The sequence below is a fragment of the Carcharhinus amblyrhynchos genome, chromosome 6 (assembly GCF_965287045.1).
Source record: "Carcharhinus amblyrhynchos chromosome 6, sCarAmb.v2.hapA, whole genome shotgun sequence".
NCBI lineage: Eukaryota > Metazoa > Chordata > Chondrichthyes > Carcharhiniformes > Carcharhinidae > Carcharhinus > Carcharhinus amblyrhynchos.
The window spans coordinates 90,913,597-90,938,466 of NC_137329.1; the positions used below are offsets into that span (position 1 = coordinate 90,913,597).

General features: G+C 43.6%; 1 protein-coding gene across 1 annotated transcript in view; it reads left to right on the forward strand.

Moving 5' to 3' along the window:
• cacna1c (calcium channel, voltage-dependent, L type, alpha 1C subunit) overlaps positions 1–24,870 on the forward strand; it is a 1,035,639-nt gene that overhangs the window by 480,999 nt on the left and 529,770 nt on the right. The window contains exon 9 of the mRNA XM_080190924.1: positions 2,020–2,192. Coding sequence (XP_080047050.1) covers positions 2,020–2,192 — 173 coding nt within the window. The remainder of the gene's footprint in view (positions 1–2,019; positions 2,193–24,870) is intronic.

Below are 24,870 nucleotides of genomic sequence, written 5' to 3' on the forward strand. Positions count from 1 at the left end.
TAGGTATAGAAAAAGATCAACTTAGTGCGAGGTAATCCATTCAAAAGTCTGATGGTAGCAGAAAGTGGAAAGTCCTGTCATAGGCTCGAGCTCTTCTCCTCCTTCAGGGTTCCTGTGGGCCCCTGGGTCACACCATAGGACAGCGGTGCTTCTGGAATGAGCTCCAGAAGCTCCGATGTACCTGGCTCTGCCAGTCCTGGAGGATCACCTGTGTTCCTGCCATGGTGGCCAAACCCCCTGCAATGGCCCTCTGAGCCAGAGGCCACCTGTCAATGACAACAGCAAGTGCCCTCTGAGACTAGGCCATGCTTTGCAGCCCCTCGGCCATGACCCTCTGTGTGTGGGCCACATTTGCAAAGGCTGCTGCCATAGCCCGCTGTGCCTCAGCACTGTCCCGCTGGGTCTCCTGCAAGTTCTGCTGCTTTTCAGCCATGGGCCACAGAAGCTCAAGAAGTCTTGCTGCCAATCAGCTGTGGCACAAAGCTATGACAAAGGGTCATCTGGGCTCAAAATGTCAACTCTTTTCTCTCCTTACAGATGCTGCCAGATCTGCTGAGATTTTCCAGCATTTTCTCTTTTGGTTCCTATACTTAATGCCCTGGCTGATGAAGGCAAGCATGCCATATGCCTTCCTAATCACCTTGGCCACCTGTGTTGCCACTCTTAGGGAATTGGGGACCTGCACACCCAGATCCTTCTGTATGTAGGCCTACTGTTGGCTTGGCAAATGCCTGGCAAATGCCGTAGTACACCTACACTGCAGAAGGAGGTCATTTCGTCCATCAAATCTGCATCAACTCTCCAGGCAAGACTGTTCTCTTCCTGTTGGGGAACACTTCAGCGGTCATAGGCATTCGGCATCTGATCTTCAGGTAAGCGTTCTCCAAGGTGACCTTCACCACACACAACAGCGCAGAGTCACTGAGCAGAAGCTGATAGCCAAGTTCCGCATACATGAGAACGGCCTCAACCGGGATCTTGGGTTCATGTCACACTATCTGTAACCCCCACAATTTGCCTGGACTTGCAAAATCTCACAAACTTTCTGCAGTGTAGGTGTACTACGGTTATCAGATTTCACTCATTTGGACTGTCTTGTTTTTTAAGCTTTTGAAATATCTTACTTTCACTGGGATAGATTCCTACCAGTCACTATGAATTGGATTTAATTGAGGTGCTGGGGGTCTTGCCTGCTGGCTGCAGAGCCAGCAGGGATCCCTTGCTGCCTCTTTTAGTGAAGACCCACTGAATTAAGTGCACCCAGGCATTTGCCAAGCCAACAACAGGCATACATACGGAAATACGCATCTCTTTAACCTGTGCTTAAAGCTCTCTCCACTCACGTTGTCTGTACCTTTAAGAATTGATTAGCTGCAAAGACTCACATTCCAATCATTATGCCTGTAAATTGAGTTTGTGTCTTTGTGCCCAGTTTGTGATCAGAACTCGCAGCCACCTGATGAAGGGATAGCCTGTTCCGAAAGCTTGCGGCATTTGCTACAAATAAACTTGTTGGACTTTAAGCTGGTGTTGTGGGACTTCTTTCTGTTTTACCCCAGTCCAACGCTGGCATCTCCACATCAGCTCTCCATCTTACCCAGGCCCTCCCCTCCACCCTACCCCTATACCCTGTGCATTTTCCATGGCTAATCCACCTGATCTACACATCTTGGGACGCTAAGGGGCAAGTTAGCATGGGCAATCCACCTAATAAGTCTAGTTTGTGATGATTTTACATTTTAAAATTTCTCATGGATCACTGGGTTTGTGACACCATTAAAAACCTACAACTAAATTGCAAAATACCTTGCAGGTACGATCAGACGTAATTCTTACATGCTGATGGGAACATTAAGAGAGCTATGTTTATTGGGAGTTGAATGTGGTTTATGCTACAAAGCAGCTGGAGTTGGGTATTCAAAATTATGCAGATTTATGTGGCAGCGTTATTTGTCCTAACTAGATAAATGTGCTACTTCTGTTACCTAAAACACGCTTTCTGTGTTTTCTGGGAAATAGAGAGTTTTCCAAAGAGAGGGAAAAGGCCAAAGCTCGTGGTGATTTTCAAAAGCTAAGGGAGAAACAACAGTTAGAGGAAGATCTCAAAGGCTACCTGGACTGGATTACCCAAGCTGAAGACATAGATCCAGAGAATGAAGATGAAGGGATGGATGAAGATAAACCTAGAAACTGTAAGTGATAACATTTCACTTCCAGATGTAATAACATTTTTCTCAAGAGTACCATTTAATTTTCATGGGCAATACATGATACTGATTTAATGTATGATTATTACTATTTTAGGAAGTATATAGGTCATGAAAATGTGTATAGACTTATGTGGTGCACCCTATAAATATTTTGGCATTCTGCCAGATCAGTTGACCATCATTTAACAAAAACCTGCACTTGAGATAGCACAAAATTTAAATCATAAAAAAATGATATTTGTGAGTTTTCACATGTGATTTTCTTACATCTCACTGTTATGTTACTATAGAAAACCTCAAACTGGATGCCAAGCGCATCCACACAGCAAAGATGATAAATTGCAGCTTTCAGCATTGTAATTGGATTAATTTATTCATCTCAAGACTTATCAACTCAAATGGGCATTAGCTGAGATTTGGAGCAGTTTGCCTCTCAGATCTCTTGAGAAGAAAGAAGAAAATCATTTGGAAAGAAGCAGAATAAGGAGGTCTTAACTCCACCATGTTCCCTAAATAATCAACATTACTTGTTTTAATCCTTAATTTCTGTTGGTTATTGAATTTTGTTGCTTAAATGGATAATAAATCTAAAAAAAAGATATCAACTAATGGAACAGAATTCTTATAAAATATTAACCCAATTGCTGATAGAAACAGTCTTTGTCACAGCAAGCAGCTTCTTTGTCCCTCTTTCAAAACACATTTGCAGACAGATATATAAAGCAAATTAGGCAATAATAGATTTACATTAAATAGTGCAATCTAAATTTCTTACTTTTGAATTATTGAATTCTGTTGGTTGTGTTTTATGTGATGAGATAAGTTTTCTTATTTCCTTTGCATGAAAGTGGTTAAGTGACTTGTTCTCACAATAATTCCATTATGCTTTTCATCCAGCATATGGAGTGGTGGAAAAGGGACAAGAGTTGGTTTTCTTTCCAATTCATCTCTCTCTAACGTCATTGTGGAGAAGTATCTCAGCTTCATTGCAAACCACCTCTCTATCATCTGTTCCCAGAATAGCCAGATCAGTTCCAGAATTGAAATGAATCATGACTTTTCAAGGGATTGCAGCTGTTCCAGAGGCAGCTCACCACCACCTTCTCAGGGGTAACCAGGAATGAGAAATAAATGCTGGCCTAGCCAGTGATGCCTTTAAAAGAATTAAAATACAAATTCCTATAATATGACACAGTGGGCAGAATTTTATCACAATTTGTCACAATGCCAGGTTTGGACTGAAACCCGCTTATGTAGAGCTTTTGTAAATAGCACAGGTGTGAATATCCAGTGACAGGGGATGTCGCGGAGAGTGCTCACTTTCTGTAGTCCCACAGCTTGTTTCATGCCACTCCACTGGTAAGGATCTGGTAAAATCAAAGCTCAGAAATTCATCAGTGTGAATTGCTGGTTAAATCACCCTCTATGACTTAAGGTATTCCATGGGTGGAAAAACATTAGCGTTATTATGCAACTGTAGTGTGCAATGTTGGAGACTTCACCCCAAAAACTTGCATCCACTTTGAATGTGCAAAGACCCAAGGAGCAAAATCATTGAGCCCATGAATGGACCAACATCATCAACATGGACTTATCCCCATGGACAGTCAGGCCACTTCTAAGGGTGTAATGGGACTGCAGCTAGTAATCTTTTGTGGCATTTGTCATTGTTCATAGTGCTGGACTAGACTGTCAGTGTAAGAATCAATGCCAAGCCACGAGACATAACTCCTGGTGAGCATCTTCATCGTAGATATACCCGGATATGCACTGTGTAATTCAGCTAGGAACAACTTTCTTCCTGATGCGGGGATGACTACTCTTGCTCCCCAAAGTATGATGCCACCTTGGCAAGTCAACTAATCTTTTCTTATAAAATATGGTTTTATCTCTTCAAAATTGCCTTATTAGTCCAAACCATCCGTATACCATTTTGGACAGCAGTGGACCCCGACTGGTCCAGTACTTGATTTGCTTCGCAGAGATCAAATTTCTTAGACATGTTGCCAAAATCATAAGCAATACTGGGGGAGGTGTAACAGTCTCATGCAAAGTTGGGCAACTAAGTGCATCCGAATTTACTATGTGTGTTCCAGGCCTGTACTTGAAGATATATTCTTAGGCAGAGATGATTAATGCCCAATGCTGAATTCTTGCTTATGCAATTGGAGAAAAAGCCTTGTCTTCTTTAAAAAAAAACCTAAAGCAATTTTTAATCAGAAACAATGGTGTCTACCATATATGTACTGATCAAATTTCTTGACACCAAAAACTATTGATAATCTCCTGATACTAAGGGACAATTATCATAGCCAATCAGCCTAACCCACACATCTTTGGAGTGAGAGGAAACCCACTGCACCAAGAGGAAACCCATGCAGACATGGGGAGGATATGCAAACTCCACACAGACACCCAAGGTCGGAACTTGGGCCCTGGCACTGTAAGGCAGCAGTGCTAACCACTGTCATCGTGCTGCCCATCTTCTATAAGACTGATCTTCAGCCAGTTTTGCATCTTCAGTCTTAGGAATTGGATATTTTTGCAACCTGGAAACCTGATTAGCTGTTAACTTGTAGTCCCCACAAATGTGGATGCTCTTGTTTGGCTTCAACAGAGAGACTATGGGTGCTGCCCATTCTGTGAACTGAACTGTCTGGATAATGCACAGTTTCTCCACCTCGTTAATTCAGTATGCGCCTTATCTTGTAAAGCATGCTGGTCCTGCCCTAAAAAATTGAAGGATTGCCTCTAGATTCACATAGATCTTCATCTGCAGGCCTTTTATTTAGCCCAACTCGCCACTGAAAATGCTCTCATTTTTCTTCATCTGTTCAAGCAACCCTTCTTCATGAACTTGGAAAATTTCAGTCCAATTTAACTTGATTTCTTTTAGCCAATCGTGGCTCAGAAGACTTTGTCCCTTGCCTGACAATATTATTACGGAGAGCTGAACAGACTGTTGCCCAAAGCTTAAAGGTACTGTTGTTGTGCCCATTTTATTGTTATGGCTTCTCTTGTATAAGTTATTGACTTTGCTGCAATATTCTTGAAATTCAATGACTGGGCTCCTTGTTCCAAATACTGAAACGTGTTTTGACCTATCACAGTAATAGTTGCCCCGGTGTTAACTTCTTCCTTAAAAGGTTTTCCATTCATCAGGAGCAGTGCAGTAATGGGGTCTATCTTAACCGCTTTCACATTAAACAGGGAATGAACATCTAAATTGTTGGTACTAGCATCGTTCACATTTTATACTTGTATGCTCTACTCAGTCGGCTGCTGGGTAGACTTGACATGATTTTGCGCCGTTGCTTTTCCTGTGACAGGAGAAACAATAAGCTTTTTCATACGTGTAGGACACGGGAGTGGTAATTCCCTCAATGGTAACATTCTACTTCAATCTTTGCCAATTGATTTCTTGTTCTGAATCTTATTGTTTTATTTGTGGCTGAATTTGCTTTTCACTCCGTGACTACATCTTCAGTTTTGGCTTCACTGTTGACTGCAGGTTCCTGCTCTAGCTGGTGTACAGTGTCTTTTTGTGTGCTTTGCAACTCTTGTGAACCCTTTTCTGTGGTCTCCATTGTCAATGCCATCTCCATTGCTTGCTTAAAATTTATAATTGCCTCTGCTAGTAACTTCTGTTGAGTAGTCTCATTATTCGCAGTAAAATGGATGAATTAATTGCGGAGATAAATGTAATGTATATGATGTGGTCAAAATTATGGAGACCTGATTGCTGGATAACAGGGATGAGAACTGAACATCCATGGGTATTCAGTATTTAGGAAGAAGAGATTAAAGAAAGAAGGTGGTGGGGTTGCTTTGCTGGTTAAAAATAAATTAACATAATAGTGAGGACAGGTATTAGCTCTGACGATGTGGAACCTGTGGGGCTAGGAAGCAAAGGGGCAAAAGTCATTAGTGGGGGCTGTATATAAACCCCCAGCTGTAGTGGTAATGTTGGAAATGGCATTTAACAGGAAATCAGAGACGCATGTATAAAAGAACATCTGTAATTAAGGGTGACTTTAATCTTCAAATAGATTGGGCAAATCAAATTAGTAATAGTACCATTAATGAGGAATTTCTGGAGTGTATATTGAATGGTTTTCTGGATCAATACATTGAGGAACCAACTAGAGAACTTGCATCCTAGACTGAATATTGTGTAATGAGAATTGGCAGTCTAGTTGTGCAAGGCCTGTTGGGGATGAATGACCTTAACATAATAGAACTTTTCATCAAGATGGAGAGTGACATAGTGGGTTCTGAGACTAGCGTCCTGAATTTAAATAAAGGAAATTGCGATGGTATAAGGTGCAAGCTGGCTATGATGGATTGGGAATGTTACTTATAAGTATGATAGTGGGTAGGAAATGACAAACCTTCGAAGAGTACATGGGTGGGCTGTAACAATTGTTCATTCCTGTGTGGTGCAAAAATAAAATGAGAGAGGTGGCCAAACCATGGCTTCTAAAAGAAATTAGAGGTGATATTAAGTCAAAGAAAGAACCCTATAAATTGGTCAGAAAAAGTAACAGACCTGAGAATTGGAAGCAGTTTAGAAATCAGCAAAGGAGGACAGAGGGATGAAGAAGGAAAAAATAGAATACAAAAGTAAACTTGCGGAGAACATAGTAACTGACTGTAAAAGCTCCGATAAGTGTGAGAAGAGAAAAAGATTGGTGAAGCCCCTTACAGTCCCAAACAAGGGAATTTATAATAGGGAACAAAAAATGGCTGATCAACTAAATACAAACTTTGGTTCTGCTTTCACAAAGGAGGACACAAATAATGTATCAGAAATGTTGGGCAACACAGGGATTAGTGAGAGGGAGGGACTGAAGGAAAGCAGCATTGATAGGGAAATGGTGTTGGGGAAACTGATGGGATTGAAGGCCTAATAATCTGCATCCCAGAGTACTTAAGGAAGTGGCCCTTGAAATAATGGATGCATTGATGGTCATTTTCCAAGATTCTAGAGACTCTGGAACAGTTCCTATAGATTAGAAGGTTAGAATGCAACCTCACTATTTAAAAAGAAAGTTGGCCAAAAAAAAACAGGGAATTATAGACTTGTCAGCCTGACATCAATAGTGAAGTAAATGCTAGAGTTCATTATAAAAGATTTAATAGCAGAGCACTTACAAAATATTGGCAGGATTGGACAGAGTTAGCATAGATTTAGGTAAGGGAAATCATGCTTGACAAATCTACTGGAATCATTTTCAAGGATGTAACTAGTAGAATTGACGAGGGGGAGCCAGTGAATGTGGTTTATTCGGACTTTCAGAAGGCTTTCAACAAAGTCCCACGTAAGAGATTACCGTGTAAAATTTAAAGTGCATAGGATTGTGGGTAGTGCATTGAGATGGATAGAAAACTGGTTGGCAGATAGGAAGTGTAAGAATAAATGGGTCTCTTTCCAAATGGCAGGCAGTGACTAGTGACATACCACCAGAATCAACACTAGGACCTCAGCCATTCAAAATATATATGAATGATTTAGATGAGCGAACTAAATGTAATATCTCCAAAACTGGATAGTAAGGTGAACTGTGGGAAAGATACAGAGGTCTTCATTTGGACAAGTTGAGTGAGTGGGCAAATATATGCCAGATGTAGCATAATGTGGATAAATGTAAGGTACTTTGGGAGCAAAAACAGGAAAGCAGATTATTATTGGAATATAGTTCTTGGGGCTAAAGAGATCAAAGGGTATGGGGAGAGTGCGGCAAAAGGTTGCTGAGTTACATGATCAGCCATGATCAAGATGAATGGCGGAACAGGCTTGAAGGGCCGAATAGCCTACTGTTGCTCCTATTTTCTATGTTTGCAGACTGCAGATTAACTTGTCCCACAGTATATCATTCAAAGTGGCAGTGCTCTGAGATTTATTTTAATTTGGTGATATAACTATGGAGGTTGATACAGGAGCTTCAGCCACAGTAGTAGGAGAGCAAACATATAAGTATTTACGGGGAGATTTGCAACCTGTGAGGCTTAGCAGTACAAGGGCCAGGTTGGCAAGCTATACGTGGGAGTCACTGAAGATAATGGGCACCGCATCAACACTAGTGTCTTACCTTCACCAGACTGCTCAGCTCCCTTTGATGGTAGTAAAAGGACAGAGGCCTAGCCTTGTGGGGCGTGACTGGCTGAAGCAAATCATGGATATGGCTTTCCAAGAACTCTTTTGCAAGTATCAAGATATCTTTCAAAGAACTGGGATGCATACAATGAGTTAAGGCCAAAATTCATGTAAACCTAGGTCAATGCCAAAATTGTTTAAAGCCCAGCCTGTCCCTTATGCCCAACATCAAAAGGTTGAGATAAAGTTGAGATGATTGAAAGACCCAGGAATAATTGAACTGAGACAATGCTCAGAGAGAGCTGCATCAATTGTCCTAGTTTAAAATCCAGCCTAAAGAGTAAGGATTTGTGATGATTAGAAGTCAATCGTGCCTAAGTAGATAGAATACCTACAAAGTAGGAGAAGGCCACGAGCCGGCACCTAAATCATCCCACTCAGGCCTGAATCCTATAACCCCATATATTTGACCCATGAATCCCCCTGACACCACGAAGCAATTTAGCATGGCTAATCAACCTAACTTGCACATTTTTGGACTGTGGGAGGAAACAAGAGCACTCAGAAGAAAGCCACGCAGACATGGGGAAAATGTACAAACTTCACAGTCATTCAAGCCGGGAATTAAACCCGGGTCTCTGGCATTGTGAGGCAGCAGTGTTAATCACTGTGCTACCCCTAGATATACTAACCCTAGGATAGAAAACTTTTATGCAAAACTGGTAGGAGGCTTCAAATATACAAGATTGGACTTAAGTACCAGCAGCTTGAGCTAGAGGAAATTTGTCACCATTAATACACACAAGGATACCCTTTGGCATTTCATTTGCATGCACTATCCTTAAGCGCACCATAGAAAACCTTCTGAAAGGGTTCCCAAGAGTTGTTGTGTATCTGGACAATGTCCTAATGATAGGAACATCACCTGAAGAGCATAGGACCAATTTGGAGGAAGTCCTGAAAAGATTCAAGGAAGCTGGTATCCATTTGAAAAGAGAAAAATATACTTTTCAGGCTAATGAGATTATGTATTAATGATTTAGCGTTGATACAAAAGGCTTGCACTCAGTAGAATTTCTCATTCAGTATGTGGATGGCCCGACGAGAGACGTGGTAAAACTTGACTTCCTCTTGACAAATAAGGAAGGGCAGGTGACAGAAATGTTAATGAAGGATCACTTTGGGACCAGTGACCATAATTCTATTAACTTTAAGATAGCTATGGAGGACGATAGCTTTGCCCCAAAAGTTAAAATTCTAAATTGGGGCAAGCCAATTTTGATGGTATCAGGCAGGAACTTTCAAAAGTTAATTGGGGAAGTCTGTGGAAAGGCAAAGGGACGTCTGGTAAGTAGCATGCTTTCAAAAGTGTGTTAACCAGCGTTCAGGGTAAACACATTCCTCTTAGAGTGAAAGGCAAGGCTGGCAGAAATTGGGATCTCTGGATGACTCGAGATATTGAGACTCTGGTCAAGAAGAAGAAAGAGGCACATGACATGCATAGGAAGCTGGGATCAAGTGAATCTCTTGAGGAGTATTGGGGTTGTAGGAGCTAAGAGAGAAATCAGAAGGGTAAAAAGGAGACACGAAATTGTTTTGGCAGATAAGGCAAAGGAGAGTCCAAAGAGCTTTCTCAATACATAAAGAGCAAAAGAGTAACAAGGGAGAGAGTAGGGTCTCTTAAGGATCATCAAGATCATCTATGTGCGGATCCACAGAGATGGGTGAGATCTTAAATAAATATTTCTCATCAGTATTTACTGAGAAAAACATGGATGTTAGGGAACTTGGGGAAATAAATAGTGATGTCTTGAGGAGTGTACATATTACAGAGAAGAAGGTGCTTGAAGTCTTAAAGTGCAACAAGTTAGATAAATCCCCGGGACCTGATGAAGTATATCCCAGGACGTTGTGGGAGGCTAGGGAGGAAATTGCAGGTCCCCTAGCTGAGATATCTGAATCATTGATAATAATGGAGGACGTGCCTGAAGATTGGAGAGTGGCAAATGTTGTGCCTTTGTTTAAAAAGGGCTGCAAGGAAAAGCCTGGGAACTACTGGCCAGTGAGCCTCACATCTGTGGCAGGTAAATTGTTGGAAGGTATTTTGAGACACAGGTTCTACAGGCATTTAGAGATGCACGGACTGATTAGGGACAGTCAGCATGGCGTGAGTGGAAAATCACGTCTCTCAAATTTATTTGAGTTTTTTGAAAGGGTAACCAAGAAGCTAGATGAGGAGAGTGCAGTTGATGTTGTCTACATGAACTTTAGCAAGGCCCTTGACAAGGTACTGCATGGTAGGTTGTTGCTTAAAGTTAAATCTCATGGGATCCCGGGTGAGGTATCTAATTAGATACAAAATTGGTCTCTTGACAGAAGCCAAAAGGTGGTTATAGAGAGTTGTTTTTCAAACTGGAGGCCTTTGACCAGTGGTGTGCCTCAGGGATCAGTGCTGGATTCACTGTTATTTGTCATTTATATTAATGATTTGTACGAGAATATAGGGGGCAAGGTTAGTAAGTTTGCAGATGACACCAAGATTGGTGGCATAGTGGACAGTGAAGAAAGTTATGTCCAATTGCAACGGGATCTTGATCAATTGAGCCAGTGGGCTGATGAATGGCAGATGGAGTTTAATTTAGACAAATGCGAGGTAGTGCATTTTGGTAGATTGAACCAGGGCAGGACTTACTCAGTTAATGGTAGGGTGTTGGGGAGAGTTACAGAACAAAGAGATCTAGGGATACATGTCCAGAGCTCCTTGAAAGTGGAGCCACGGGTGGACAGCATGCTTGGTTTCATCGGTCAGAACATTGAATACAGGAGTTGGAATGTTATGTTGAAGTTGTACGAGACATTGGTAAGGCCACACTTGGAATACTGTGTGCAATTCTGGTCACTCTATTATAGAAAGGATATTATTAAACTAGAAAGAGTGCAGAAAACATTTACTAGGATGCTACTGGGACTTGATGGATTGAGAAATAAGGAGAGGTTGGATAAACTGGGACTTTTTTCTCTGGAGCGTAGGAGGCTGAGGGGAGACCTTATAGAGGTCTATAAAATAATGAGAGGCACAGATCAGCCAGATATCTTTTCCCAAAGGTAGGGGAGTCTAAAACTAGAGGGCATAGGCTTAAGGTGAGAGGGGAGAGATACAGAAGTGTCCAGAGGAGCAATTTTTTCAGTGGTGAGTGTCTGGAACAAGCTGTCAGAGGTAGTAGTAGAGGTGGGTACAATTTTATCTTTTAAAAAGCATTTAGATAGTTTCATGGGTACAATGGGTCTATAGGGATATGGGCCAAATGCGCGCAATTGGGATTAGCTTAGACGTTTGAAAAAAAAGAGTGGCATGGATAAGTTGGGCCGAAGGGCCTTTTTCCATGCTGTAAACCCCTACGACTCTATGACACTATAAAAGGTAAAGGCAATAAAAGAGGTGTTTGTACTGAAAGATGATAAACTTGAAGGGATCGTCATCTATAATGGCTGCTTTTTGCCACACTTGTCTATTATTTTGGCACCCTTACCCTGACTCCTGAAAAACCATGAATGTTGGCAATGAGGAGTTTCTCAGAAAAGCCTTTGATGTAGTGAAACAGATCTTACAATCATTTACCCTACTCAACCATTTCACTCCAGGCAAGCAAACAGTAGTGAAATATGATGCATCACCTTATGGCACAGGGGTCATACTTTCCAGTAAGATGGAAGAAGGCATGGAGTCCTTTGCTCCCAGGACCTTCTTCTGAGGTCATAGTTTTAGGAAAATGGGTAGCATATTTAAAATAGAAATGAGGAGAAAATACTTCTGTCAAAGAGTCATGAATCTATGGTGTTCACTACCCTAGAGTGCGGTGAATGCCGGGACATTGAGTAAATTTGAGGAGATGGACAGATTTTTAATTGGCAATAGGTTGAAGTGAACAGAGCAGACTTGAAGAGCTGAATTGCTTACTCATGCTCCGAGTTATGTTGTTATAATCTTTTCTGATACTGAAAGAAAGTATTCACAGATTGATAAGGGGAATCTGACAGTCATATATACCATCAAGAAATTCCATCAATATATTTACAGCTGTCACTTTACCATCATCTTGGACAAGCCATTATTAGAGTTGTAAACCGATTCCCTTGATTGCATAGGCCCGAGTATAAAGATGAGCATTACTTTTGGCTGCTTATTGCTGCACTTTTCAACACAGGCCAGGGGCACAAATCTCCAATTCCGATGGTCTAAGTTGGCTTTCACAGAAGGTATCTTGGCCTCCTATGTTCCACAGTAGATAATCTTTGCTTTGAATTTTTTGAACATTGCCTATTTTGTCAACCCACATCATGACAGGGACCCAGCCCATTTGAAAGTTGAAAGAATTGTTTTAACCAGGTGGCATTTTGACAAGTTTGGCCCTCTTTGCAGTGTAAGGATGAAATCAGCTGTGAAGACAGTGCTTTAGTGGGGGAGCTGAGTGATAGTGCCATCCCCAGATCGCCACTCCTCCAGGAACTGCTCAATGCACATCTTGGACAGACCAAGATAAAGATGTTAGCCAGGAGCTATATTTGGTGGCCAGGAATTGGCAAGGAAACAGTGAGTATGGTCAGGCTTTGTCAACATTGCCAAATGCAGCAGACGCACAGTAAATGTATCCCCCTGTGAGTGCCCAGCTGCCCTTGGACCAGGCTCCACGCTAACTTTACATGCCCTTTTATTGGAATGATGTTTTTGATCCAAGTGGATGTCCACTCAAAATGGCTTAACATTCAAATCATGCATTCCATGACTTCAGCAGCCACCATAGACAAACTGCAAACAATTTTTGCAACACATGGCATATCAAAGGTGATTATTTCTGACAATGGCACTGCTTTCACAGCCAAAGAGTTTCAACATTTTGTCAAGACTAATTGCATTCAACACATATGAATGGCTCCATACTACCCTGTTTCTGTTGGATTGACAGAAAGAGCAGTGCAAGCTTTTAAGCAGAAATAATCCAACAGACCACTAGCTTATGGAGTGGTAATTTTCTACTCTCATACTATACAACCTGTCATACTAGCACAGGGATTACAGTGGCTGATTTGGTGATAGACTGAGGCCTTAGTATCTGCCTTGGACCTCATTTTCCCAAATTCGATGAGGAGTGAAGGCTAAGCCACACAGAAGGAGTACCATGAATGAACAAAGAGAGACATGGCAGGACAGTGGTTAGCACACTGCCACAGCACCAACGATCTGGCCAGAATTCCAGCCTTGGTTGATTGTCTGTGTGGAGTTTGCACATTCTCCCCCTATCTGCGTGGGTTTTCTCCAGGTGCTCCAGTTTCCTCCCGCAGTTCAAAGATGTGCAGGTTAGGTGGATTGGCCATGCTGAATTGACCCTTAGCATCGGAGGACTAACAGGGGAAATACATGGGGTTACAGGTGTAGAGCCTGGGTGGGATTGTTGTCAGTGCAAATTTGATGTGCCGAATGGTCTCCTTCTGCACTTTAATTATTCTATGATTCTATGATGAGGCAGATTATTAGATGTGTACGACTTTGTTTTTATTCAGAACTTTATAGGGGAGCCCGGGAAGATAATTGCGAGGACCGGTCGAGTATCTTAAATCATTGTTCTACAGGGCCACGAAGTGTGGAAGCACATCGTTCACTTCAGAAGATGGGAAGCTTCAGCCCCCATCACCAGTTGTTAGGACTTAGCAATAGAATCTTGTGTGCCAGCAGCTGAGCTGGCACTAGCAGAACTTAGTGCTCCCTCTTGTCTTTCAGCAGAGGAAGAGGGCACAGGCCTCTTGGGATCTGTCATTGCACCTACCACTGCCATAGACTCTGATACATCCAACTTGGCGAACCCAAGAAAATCCCCAGATCGATTTATTTCATGAACTTTACCTAATGGCCCCCTTTCTGAGGGTTCTGTTTTGACAGTATATAGTTGTATATGAAGCTTTGTTTACATGATTGTAAGAGAACAGGAGGAGAGAAGAATGTGATAGTGTGTCCCCTCTGTGGAGCAATTGCTCATGAGTCATGGGAATGGAATATGCAAACCTCAGCAGGAGGAAGATGCTAGCGATTACTGATGAAAGGAGAGATTGAGAGATGCTGACTTGATTGGGGCAGGGGAAAGAGATGCCAGCTTTGATCAACAGTGGGGAGAGAGAGAGAGATGCCAAGTTGATTTGGAAGGTGGGGGAGGAGACATGCCAGTATTGATTGGCGGGGGGCCGTTGGTGGTAGGGATTCAGATGTCGATGTTGATGGGTGTGCAGGGAGAGAAATGCCAGCATGGATTGAGGGGTGGGGAGAGATGCAGGTGTTGATGAGAATCCAGGGAGAGAAATGCTGGCCTTATCTGGGGAGGCCCAAGAGAGGGATGCTGCCATTGAGGGGGTGGAGAGAGATTCTGACGTTGATCAAGTGGAGCAGGGAGAAATGTGTTGATGGGGGGGGGGGTGAGGCAAGGAGGTGGGAGAGATGCCAACTTTGATTGCGGGTGGGGAGAGATGCTGTGTTGATGGAGGGGAGGGGAGAGAGAGCTGCAAATGTTGTCAAGGGAATGGGGAAATGGCAGAGAGATGCCAGTGTTGATCGGTGGGAGGGGAGGCGGGGCAGAGGGTGAGAGATGCCAGTATTATGGAGGTACAAGGAGAGAGATGCCAGTGTTAATCAGGGGAGGGGAGAGATGTCGCTGTTGATGGGGTCGGGGACGAGGAACTGACATTGATGGGGGGGAGAGAGAGATGCTGGTATTGGTCAGGGCAGTGAAAGATGCCAGCATTCATGGGGGGTGGGAGAAGAGATGATAGTAGGGATAGAGATGCTGGCATTGGGGGAGGGGAAGAGAGATGGCAGGAGCCCCTGAGACCTCGTGGTACCAGGTTAAAGTCCAACAGGTTTATCTGGTAGTTGTGAGACTTCTTACTGTGCTTACCCAGTCCAACGCCAGCATCTCCACATCACCCCTGTAGTGGGGCAGAGGGGAGATTATTTCTTGTCAAATCGGAGTGCTGTTTAAAAAGTGTGCCCCAATTTCGATGCAGCTGGCGTTATTGGCAGTTTTAGGCCCTGCCCATCAAATTGACGCTGTGAAACACACATCCCTGTTTTTTTTTTGATAAAGGCTGGAATTTTATCGGCATGCCCACCCCGATTCCATGGATGGGTGAGGCTGGAGAATGGCATTCTCTGTTGGCCTTGGGGCGAAATTGTGCAAAACTAGGGCAGATGTACCAGTAAGACTCCGCCCAAAATGTCATTAGATTTGGAGAAAAAAATGCCAGTTTTCAGTCAGGCCTTGATACATTTTTTGGTAAGATTCCGTCCATAGTTTTAACTATTGTTCCATAAATCACTTATGAGTTAAGACTTTGTCATCATGCTACCTCACACTACAACAACATTATAGTAACTTTTATTAAGATTCTTGCAACTGGCCAAATAAAGGAAAATTAACAGTACAAAATTAACATTAATCATGATGCAGATGTGTATGTACCTGTTCATTTCCACTCTAGGTAGTTCAGAAAACTGCCTGAAGGATTAGAGAGACAATTTATTAAAACAGCAGGAAGAGAATCCTGATGCTAAGCCGAGCTAACTTATTTGAACTCATATAAATGAATAAAACAATGGCTTTAAGCATATGACAAAGCCTCTCTCTGTAGAGATTTCAACATGAACTCAGTTCTAAATCAAACGTCATTAAGTTGCAGTCCTATTTACACTTCGGAATGAAATTCTTGGAGTGTTGCTCCTCAGTGGATAAAAAAAACACAGGATTTTCACTCAGTCACAGTGAAGGAACCACAACTTGTGCTTTGAAAGCCCCCATTCCCTACTTAAATTACTGTGGCTGATTGGATGTAACTGCTCTGTCCTCACCATCCACCTCTCCCCACCTCAAGCCCCAACTTGGCCACACCACCTAAAATTTGCCCTCTTTCAAGATTTTTAATGGAGTGCACACAATTTGTTATTGTTTTATTAATATGTCTATGCGTGTTTTCCCTCAAAATTAAGTGAAAATGCTCTTTGAGATTCCATACCAGGAGCAAAGTTTTCAAAACTACTCATATCTCATCATTGGGATATTTCACAATTTTTCTTCATTGGAGCTTACTATTTATCAATATTGCAAAATTCAGCAATAGGGATTAAAACCGCACTTATAGGGTCCCGACTGGGACACCTAACTGGGCTTTTTGAAAGATGTGCTACCTTCTACTCCATGTTGGGAGCACCCAGTACCCTCGTCTTATAGGAGGTAAAGACATCCTTGGTGGCCAGAATGCCAAGAGCAAGAGGCATTTCCCAACTATTACCTGACAGATATGAGAATTTTGATCTTATGAAATCTAAGCCATCTTTCTTGTCTGAAACATTAGGACGCCAAATGTAAACATTTCTCTAAGTGGCATACAGCCAAGTGAGTCCCAGCTCCCTAACCTCCTGGACTTAGGTAGTAAAACTGCATTTTGCAACATCCATGTGGTTAACAGTGGAATCAGAAAAAGACGTCATTAGAAGGAGTAATCCAAGTTTATTTGCTGGGTTTATATCCCCAAGAATTTCTAGTCATTTATACAGACTGTTTATAGTCAATTTGCTGAACAAGTTGAGTCTGACCTACATTTCAATTGTTTCAGTTCTTTCGGATGGAATCAATTGGAATGCTAGACCTAAGCTTGTATCATAAAATCATATTCATCTGTTTCTGCTCAATTATTTGAGGTTAGAGGTTTCCAGAAGGGGTGTGCAGAAGGAAAGGACAAGCTCTGAAACCTGTCTTTTCACTAACCTAATTAGCCAGTTAGAACTGACATGGAATATATTAATGTACAAGACTTTTTAAATAGATAGGTAACTTTCTCCAGATAATTTATATGTTGCAACTATGCTAAGTATGCCCTTAAGAGAATCCTAAAATAGCCAGGCTAAATCATGTTTCATTATTAGCAAGAATGTTTAAGCTTTTTTTCAGAACAAAAGTAAGTTTTTCTAATCTCTTAAGAACAATCAGAACAGTCATCCTGACCCCAGATACAAAATTAGGTACAACGTGATCGAAATAGAACTCTTTTAAACCTGAAATATTCTTTTACCATAACTTAGCAAGAGTCAGCCTGATAAGATTTCAATGGGTGCAATCTTACCACTTCGGTCCACTTGACGATCAGCACGGTGAGGTGGGAAAATAGCATGTAATGCTAAAAATCAGATTTGTGCCTGCTGATGAATGGTTGCTATCTTCCCAGCCCCTTTTTACTGGTGTGAACTGGTACCCTGGCACTGCCCACCATTGGACTTTTCAACTCTCCAAAAAAATTAGTCTGGAAGTCGGTCATTTTCTCGCTCATTTAGCACTTAAGGGGCGACCTTACCAAAAAACATTTAAGTGTTTTGCACCCTCTTTCATCCTTTAACTCCTGTATTATTAAATTATTATCCTGTATCAGCTGTGTTTCATTCTTTATCAGTCTCTATTTCTCCTCAGTTTGTGTGTGTTAATCTTTCCCTAAAAGACACATCACTGATTTTCATTATTTGAACCATTTCAGATAATTTAAATGCAGAATAAAACTCCATTGTCTGAATTTTAACTCCCAATAGTCGATGGCAGGACTGAGATGGATTAGAAAACACTTGGCCCTCTGTTGTTTGACAGCTGTGAGATTCTAGCCATATTTTCCTGATCCTGGTAGTAAATGGTACATGGCAGACTTCAGGCAAGGGTGAAATGGGATGGCAGGACACTACTCCCAGAGACACACAAAAAAAGGACCACCTCTCGTTCCTTGCCAGGTTGGCCAGGCAGGAAACTTCCCTATATAAGCCTTGGATTTAAATTGCGATGAGGCCCAATAATGTCATTGCATATTTCAGGAAGGGCCTCTGACTTTGTAGAGGATGTTCCAATCACCTACTCAAGAAGTTAAAATTGCAATAGGATTAGTGGATATCCATTGCTGTAGCAATTTTAACTGTTTCAGATTTGAAAATGAAGAGTATCACTCAAATAAAAGCAAAATACTGCGGATGCTGGAAATCTGAAATAAATACTGAAAATGCTGGAAAAAAATCTGCTGGTCTGGTAGCATCTGTGTGGAGAGAGAAATGGTCTGCGATTGATTAGAACCCAGAAGTGAAATGACAATGTATTAATCCACTATACCACATAGTCCTCCCTTCCATCTCAATCTCTCTACACATATATATTTGTATAAAATAATATTTTCTAAATTTTAATAATTGTAATTTAAATATTTTTAAACAATAACATTGGTAATTTAGTGTAATACAAACCAAAGCTATGGAAATGAAAATAGAATTGATATTCAGCACACTTGTTATATTTCTGGAAGGTACAACAAAATGTTGGGGATTTGGAAATGTTCATGGTTAGCTGTGATTATTCTGTTTACTGCTGTGAGGAACACCACTCTTTCACCTGAGAATTATTAATCGGCTCTTATGCACCAATCGTTCTTGTGTTAACACAATAACGGACTTTGTGCTACTACCAGTGTTATTAGAGATGTGATATAAGTCAGCACAATCAATTACTACTGTATTAATGAGAACAGCAAAATTATGTATTTTGCAACAGCCTAATTTAACCAGTCTCCCAAAATGAGAAATATATTGCTCAGGAGTAATAAACTACATTCTTACTGTAATTGTTCTAACTTATTTTCACAGGGTAAAATCAGTTCTGAGTTAACAATGAATACGACTAAGTTAATCTGTATTTAACAGGGGGCACAATCTTACTGGCTCACTGGTTGATCGGTACAGCAAGCTGATAAGTTTGTGTGTAGAAAGAGAAATTGGATTTGGGCCTGTTTTCCCACCATATGCAGAGTTACCAGCACTGTGTTGCCTGTGGGAATGACATTGCACCCAAAAAGGGTGCAAAGCCAATTTCTTAGCGTGTCATTAACCAGTCCTGCATGGCATCTTCCAGCCTCACTTGCACTTACCTCCCCGCTGGTTGGTCCTCACACCGACAGGAGTCACAGCTGATTTCCACTAGCAGAGGCCAGATGTAATGGCCTCACTAGGGGAATTGGAAGCAATTGAAACCCCTGGATGCTCAGGGGCATGGCTGGGCAGTGCCCATGGGGCACTGACAGACCATGCCCACCTGGAACCTGGTACTGTGCAGTGGGTGCCATAACTGTGCCAGGACATTGCCAAGGGGCCTGAGTGGGGGTGAGGCCATGATGGGGGAGGCAAGGGGAGGAGATCTGCAGTGGGGGGAGTCAAGGAGGAGCTCTGCAGGGGAGAACAGGAGGTCTGCACAGAGGAGGCAAAGAGGAGCTCTGTAGGGGACAGACAAGGGAGGAGGTCTGCAATAGGGATGCAAGGGGAGGGGTCTGCATGGGGGCAGGGAGCTCAGCAGAAGGGGTTGATTGGCAGGGGAGGGTATGCAAGTGGGGTTGATTGATTGGCGGGGGTATGAAGGAAGGGTGATCGACAGTGGTATGCAAATGTGGATGATTGGAGGGCATGCAAGAGGGGGAGGAAGGGATGGGTGATCGATGAGAGTATGCGAGGGGGGTATTGTCGGGTAGGGGGGTGAAGACTGGTATAGGGGTGGCCTGGAGGGTGGGCCATGGAGGGGGTCATGACAGGCAACTCATTGGGAGGGTCCCAGTGCCAGCAACCTGTGTTGACATGAGGCTGGTTACATTGTTCCCAATGATGGGAGGGGGAGGTGAAGTTGTATACTGGGAGGTCAGGGCGCCTGCACAGTTGAGCCTCAAGCAGTCTGCAGCCAGCTTTCTGGGGAGCTTAGGCTAATCCTAATCCACCCCTCCTACTCACCACAGATTGGCGAGAATAGCATTTCTGTCCAAAAAAGTGATCGTGTCATAAGATTGTATTTTCAAACTTGCCCAGAAAACAGGCCTGTTTTCTTGCTCCTTCAACCCTTAGGATGCGATCTTACAAACCAGTCCCACCTGGCACTTGGAGAGATGAGGTGGTAATATTACGTGCGAAGTGATATTTCAGAAACACACCCATTTTCACGCTGGTTTCCATCTTACCAGCCACTTTTTTCCAAAATGGGGAGATGTCAATTTGTATGCATTTGAATTCATTTCAATATCATTAGCAAGTGTGGTACACAATTGTCCCCCCTCGCTACTTACGTTAACCACCTTGTCAGTCAGAGGTCACACCAGCAAGAATTACAGATGCTCTATATAAGTGAGTTTCAGGTGCAGCACTGATGAAGGTGAGAGAGGAGGTGAGTACCCCTGAACACCAACCTCCAGGGTGGATGGCGGGGTAGGGGGCTTGCATGTGTGCAGTGGTTTGGTGGGGCTTGTGCCGGTCTGAGGTTCCAATGGTTGGGGGTCAGCACTTTCCTTGGGGCTTGTATTGGGTGCATTACCCCTGCCCACTGAACGACCCCCAAGGGATTGCCAATGGGGTCGATCCTTCTGACGTCATTGTGGTTACCCTGCCACCTGTCTGCTAAACTCTCTCTGGCTGACTGCTGACATCCAATCCCAAGCTTCACTAACAGTATCAAACAGCAGCTCTGTCAACTGCTGCTTTAATCGAGGGCACTCTGCTGGCATTAACATGGTTCCTCACACTACATGGATCCTGCAGTGCTGTCCTCATTGTGAACCAATTTGGTGCTAGTCATGAGGGTGCTTCTCCTCTGTAAATCTGAGTTACAAGCCATTCCTAGAAGCCACATAACCAGACATCCTATATGCTTGCACCCATGCTGATGCTTCAAGGGTTCCTATTGGGGACCGCCATACAGCCACCCGTATGCTCTCTGTGCCACCTTATGGCAAGGGTACAGTCATTGTTACCAACCCATTGAGGTGGTGCATAGAATCATAGAACCCTACAGTGCAGAAAGAGGCCCTTCAACCTATCGAGTCCACACCAAACACAATCCCACCCAGGCCCTAGCCCCATATCCCTACATATTATACCCACTAATCCCTGCTATCCTGGCCACTAAGGGGCAATTTTCTTAGCATGGCCAATCAACCTAACCCGCACATCTTTGGACTGCATGGAACTCGGGATGTTGTCGGATTGCCACCGTCCACACTCATGGGGACAGGGTTTGCTGAGAGAGAATGCAGGTCACGGATTGGATAACCTGCCTCTTCCCCCCACCTCCCTAGACCAAAGATGGATTTTGGCATGGAGCCAATAGACCTGGCACCTTGTAGGTGCTGGTGCAGAAGAGGAGGAGGGAGACGTTGGCACGCTGCAAGGCCAGCAGGCCAGAGGCTGTAGCAGGAGGACAGGAGGCTGCTGGTCAGGGGAAAGGAAGTGGATCAACCTGAGGAGGGGAGCCACTGCATAGAGGAGATGGAGACTCCTGCAGTTTAGGACATGCATGTCCTTCAATGAGCTGACAGATGCCGTGTGCCACTGCAGGCTCCAGCTCAGCAAGGAGACAGTGCGGCACCTGTATCAGGCTCTCACAGATCTGGCACCTCAAAGGACAGGGTGACACACACTCCCAGTAATGGTGAAAGTTACAGTGGCCCTGAAGTTTTATGCAGCAGTGGCACAGTGGTTAGCACTGCTGCCTCACAGTGCCAGGGACCCGGATTTGATTCCCAGCTTGAGTCACTGTCTGTGCGGAATCTGCACATTCTCCCTGTGTCAGCGTGGGTTTCCTTCGGGTGCCCTGATTTCCTCCCACAGTCCAAAGATGTGCAGGTTAGCTGAATTGGCCATGCTAAATTCTCCCTCAGTGTACCCGAATAGGCACCAGAGTGTGGCAACTAAGGGATTTTCACAGTAACTTCATTGCAGTGCGAATGTAAGCCGACTTGTGACTGATAAATAAACTTTACCTTTTCCAGACCACGAGAGGGGATCTCCGTCTGATCTCCCAGTCCTCAGTCCACAAGCGTGTCTGTGAGGTGACAGATACCCTGTTTGTCTAGGCAGGCCAATACATCAATTTCGATGTGGGCTAGGCCTAGCAGCTGGCCTGAGCTGCAGGCGTTGCCACTATTGTCAGTATGCTGAACCTGCAGGGGCTATCGAATGCATGCACGTAACTCTGTGGTTATAACATCAGGCACTGCCCTTCATGAACAGGGAGGGATTCCACTCCTTGAACATGCACAAGGTGAATGTCATGCATTTGTTTGCGTATCACCTGGTGAGCGTGCACAGTAGTTTCATCATACGGGTCTTGGAAGCCTCGCCCAGGCTGGGATGGCTCATGGGGGACAAGAGCTATCCTCAATAGCTTGGCTGATGACATCAGCGAGGAAGTCAGAGACATTTGGTGGCCTGTGATGTCCTTGGCAGGCATCCCCTGGAGGGCCAAGACCTGGAAAGTCACATCCAACTGTCATGGATGTATCCGTGCCATCCTGTTCGTTGCGCTACCCATGGTGCCAGGAATGGGGGTTCAGAAGGAAGCGAATGTTGAAAGTGGATGGGGTGCTAATCAAGCAGGACTGCTTTGTCCCGGATGGTATCGAGCCTCTTGAGAGTCGTTGGAACTGTACCAGGCAAATGGAGAATTTTTCATTGCACTCCTGACTTGTGCTTTGTAGATGTCCGGCATGCTTTGGTGAGTCAGGAGGTGAGTTACTTACTGCAAAATATATATCCTCTGAGCTGCCCTTATAGACACAAGATTTATCTGTCTGGTCCAGTTCAGTTTCTTGTAAATGGTAACCCCCAGGATGTTGATATTGAGACATTCAGTAATAGTAGTGCCATTGAATGTCAAGGGGTGATGGTTAGATTCTCTATTCTTAGAAATAGTCATTGCCTGGCATTTGTGTGGTGTGAATGTTACTTGCCACTTACCAGCCCAAGCCTGAATCTTGACCAGGTTTTGCTTTAGATAGACACAGACTGCTTCAGTTTCAGAGGAGTCACAAATGGTCGTGAACGTTGTGCAAACATCAGCAAACATTCCCATTTCTGACCTTATGATGAAAGCAAGTCATTCAGCTGAAAATGTTTGGGCCTCAGACACTGCCCTGAGGAACTCCTGCAGTAATGTCCTGAAACTGAAGTTGACCACTAACAACCACAACTATGCTTATTTGGGCTAGGTATGATTCCAACCAGTGGAGAGATCCTCCCCAGTCGACTCCTGCTTTGTTGGGACTCCTTGTTGCCACACTCAGTCAAATGCTATCGCGATGTCATTATCATCTCACCTCTCAAATTCAGCTCTTGTCCATGTATGGACCAAGGCTGTAGTCAGGACAGGAGCTGAGTGGCTCTGGCACAACCCAAAATGAGCAACAGTAAGCAAGCATTTTTTTTGTAACTGCCACTTGATAGCACTGATGATGACTAGTTCTGTCATTTGCTGAAGATTGAAAGTAGACTGATGGGTCGGATATATCCTGCTTTTTGTGGATAGGACACACCTGGGCAATTTCCACATTGCTGGGAAAATGTGAATTTTATAGTTGTGCTGGAACCGTTTGGCTAGGGAGCACAGCTAGTTCTGGAACACAAGACCTCAGTACGATTGCTGGTATATATTCTGCGTCTATAGCCTTTGCAGTATCCAGTGCCATCATCAGCTTCTTGACATCACATGGAGTGAATCAAATTGCTTGAAGACTAGTATCTGTGATGCTTGGGTATCTGAACAGGCAAGGTTAAGCCCATCTCTGTCTTTGCATTTAAATACAACTGTCATGGGTGGGATTTACATGGTGCTGTATTCCCTGGTTGTGCAATGAAAAAGTTTGTTTGGACTGTCCACTGAAAGGCCTGCTGCCTCCCAGTCATTTTGCATTTATCTGTGTGTTAATTGGGTCAGTGCGAGGCTTCTGCCCCCATCTGAGGAGAACATCCCAGCCTATCAGTTTGACTGGCAACTCTGTAGTATCAACAGTGCCAAGTTCAAGAATGGCCACTGCTTGGATTAAATGCAGTGACTGAAGAGGAGGCTGTGGAGGCCAGACTTCAGAAGAACCCAGGATATCGGCAAGGTCTGGCTGGCAGTCCCTAGGGAGAGGAATGATGGATATGGGGGGGGGTTAGGTTTCAGAGGCTGGGGCAGGGGAGGTTCAAAGAGGGTGTATAACATTGTGAGGGCTACCGCTGATAGGAACAGACGCTCCCAAAGGAGGATTCCAATCAACCACCCTCCCTACCCAGTAAAAGTTCCCCAGCTCCCTCTTGGTGCAGGTGAAATAACAGCGGAAGCAGGATGAAGCAGTTGTGGTTATGAATTGGCCACTGAGTTCTTCATTAGGCACTAGGGCAGGCTGGTTGTCTATGCCTCCATTGTCTCCTATAAAATGAGACAGGGCGAGGGTGGTTGAAAAGAGCAAGCAGGCCATACGCTGCATTTTATGATCACCCCCACCCCCCACTCCTCTCATCCCGACATATTTTAATGTAATATCCAGGCCCATGTATCAGACTTCAGTTTACCTGAAGAGTACCATGGAAGATGGGCATTTAAAGATGAAGTTCTTATGTAAGTGCAGGATTGATCTCGCACCTTTAAAATATCAACATAAATTCCATATCTGCTTCTCCTGGACACATTCGAAATCAGAAGTAACCTA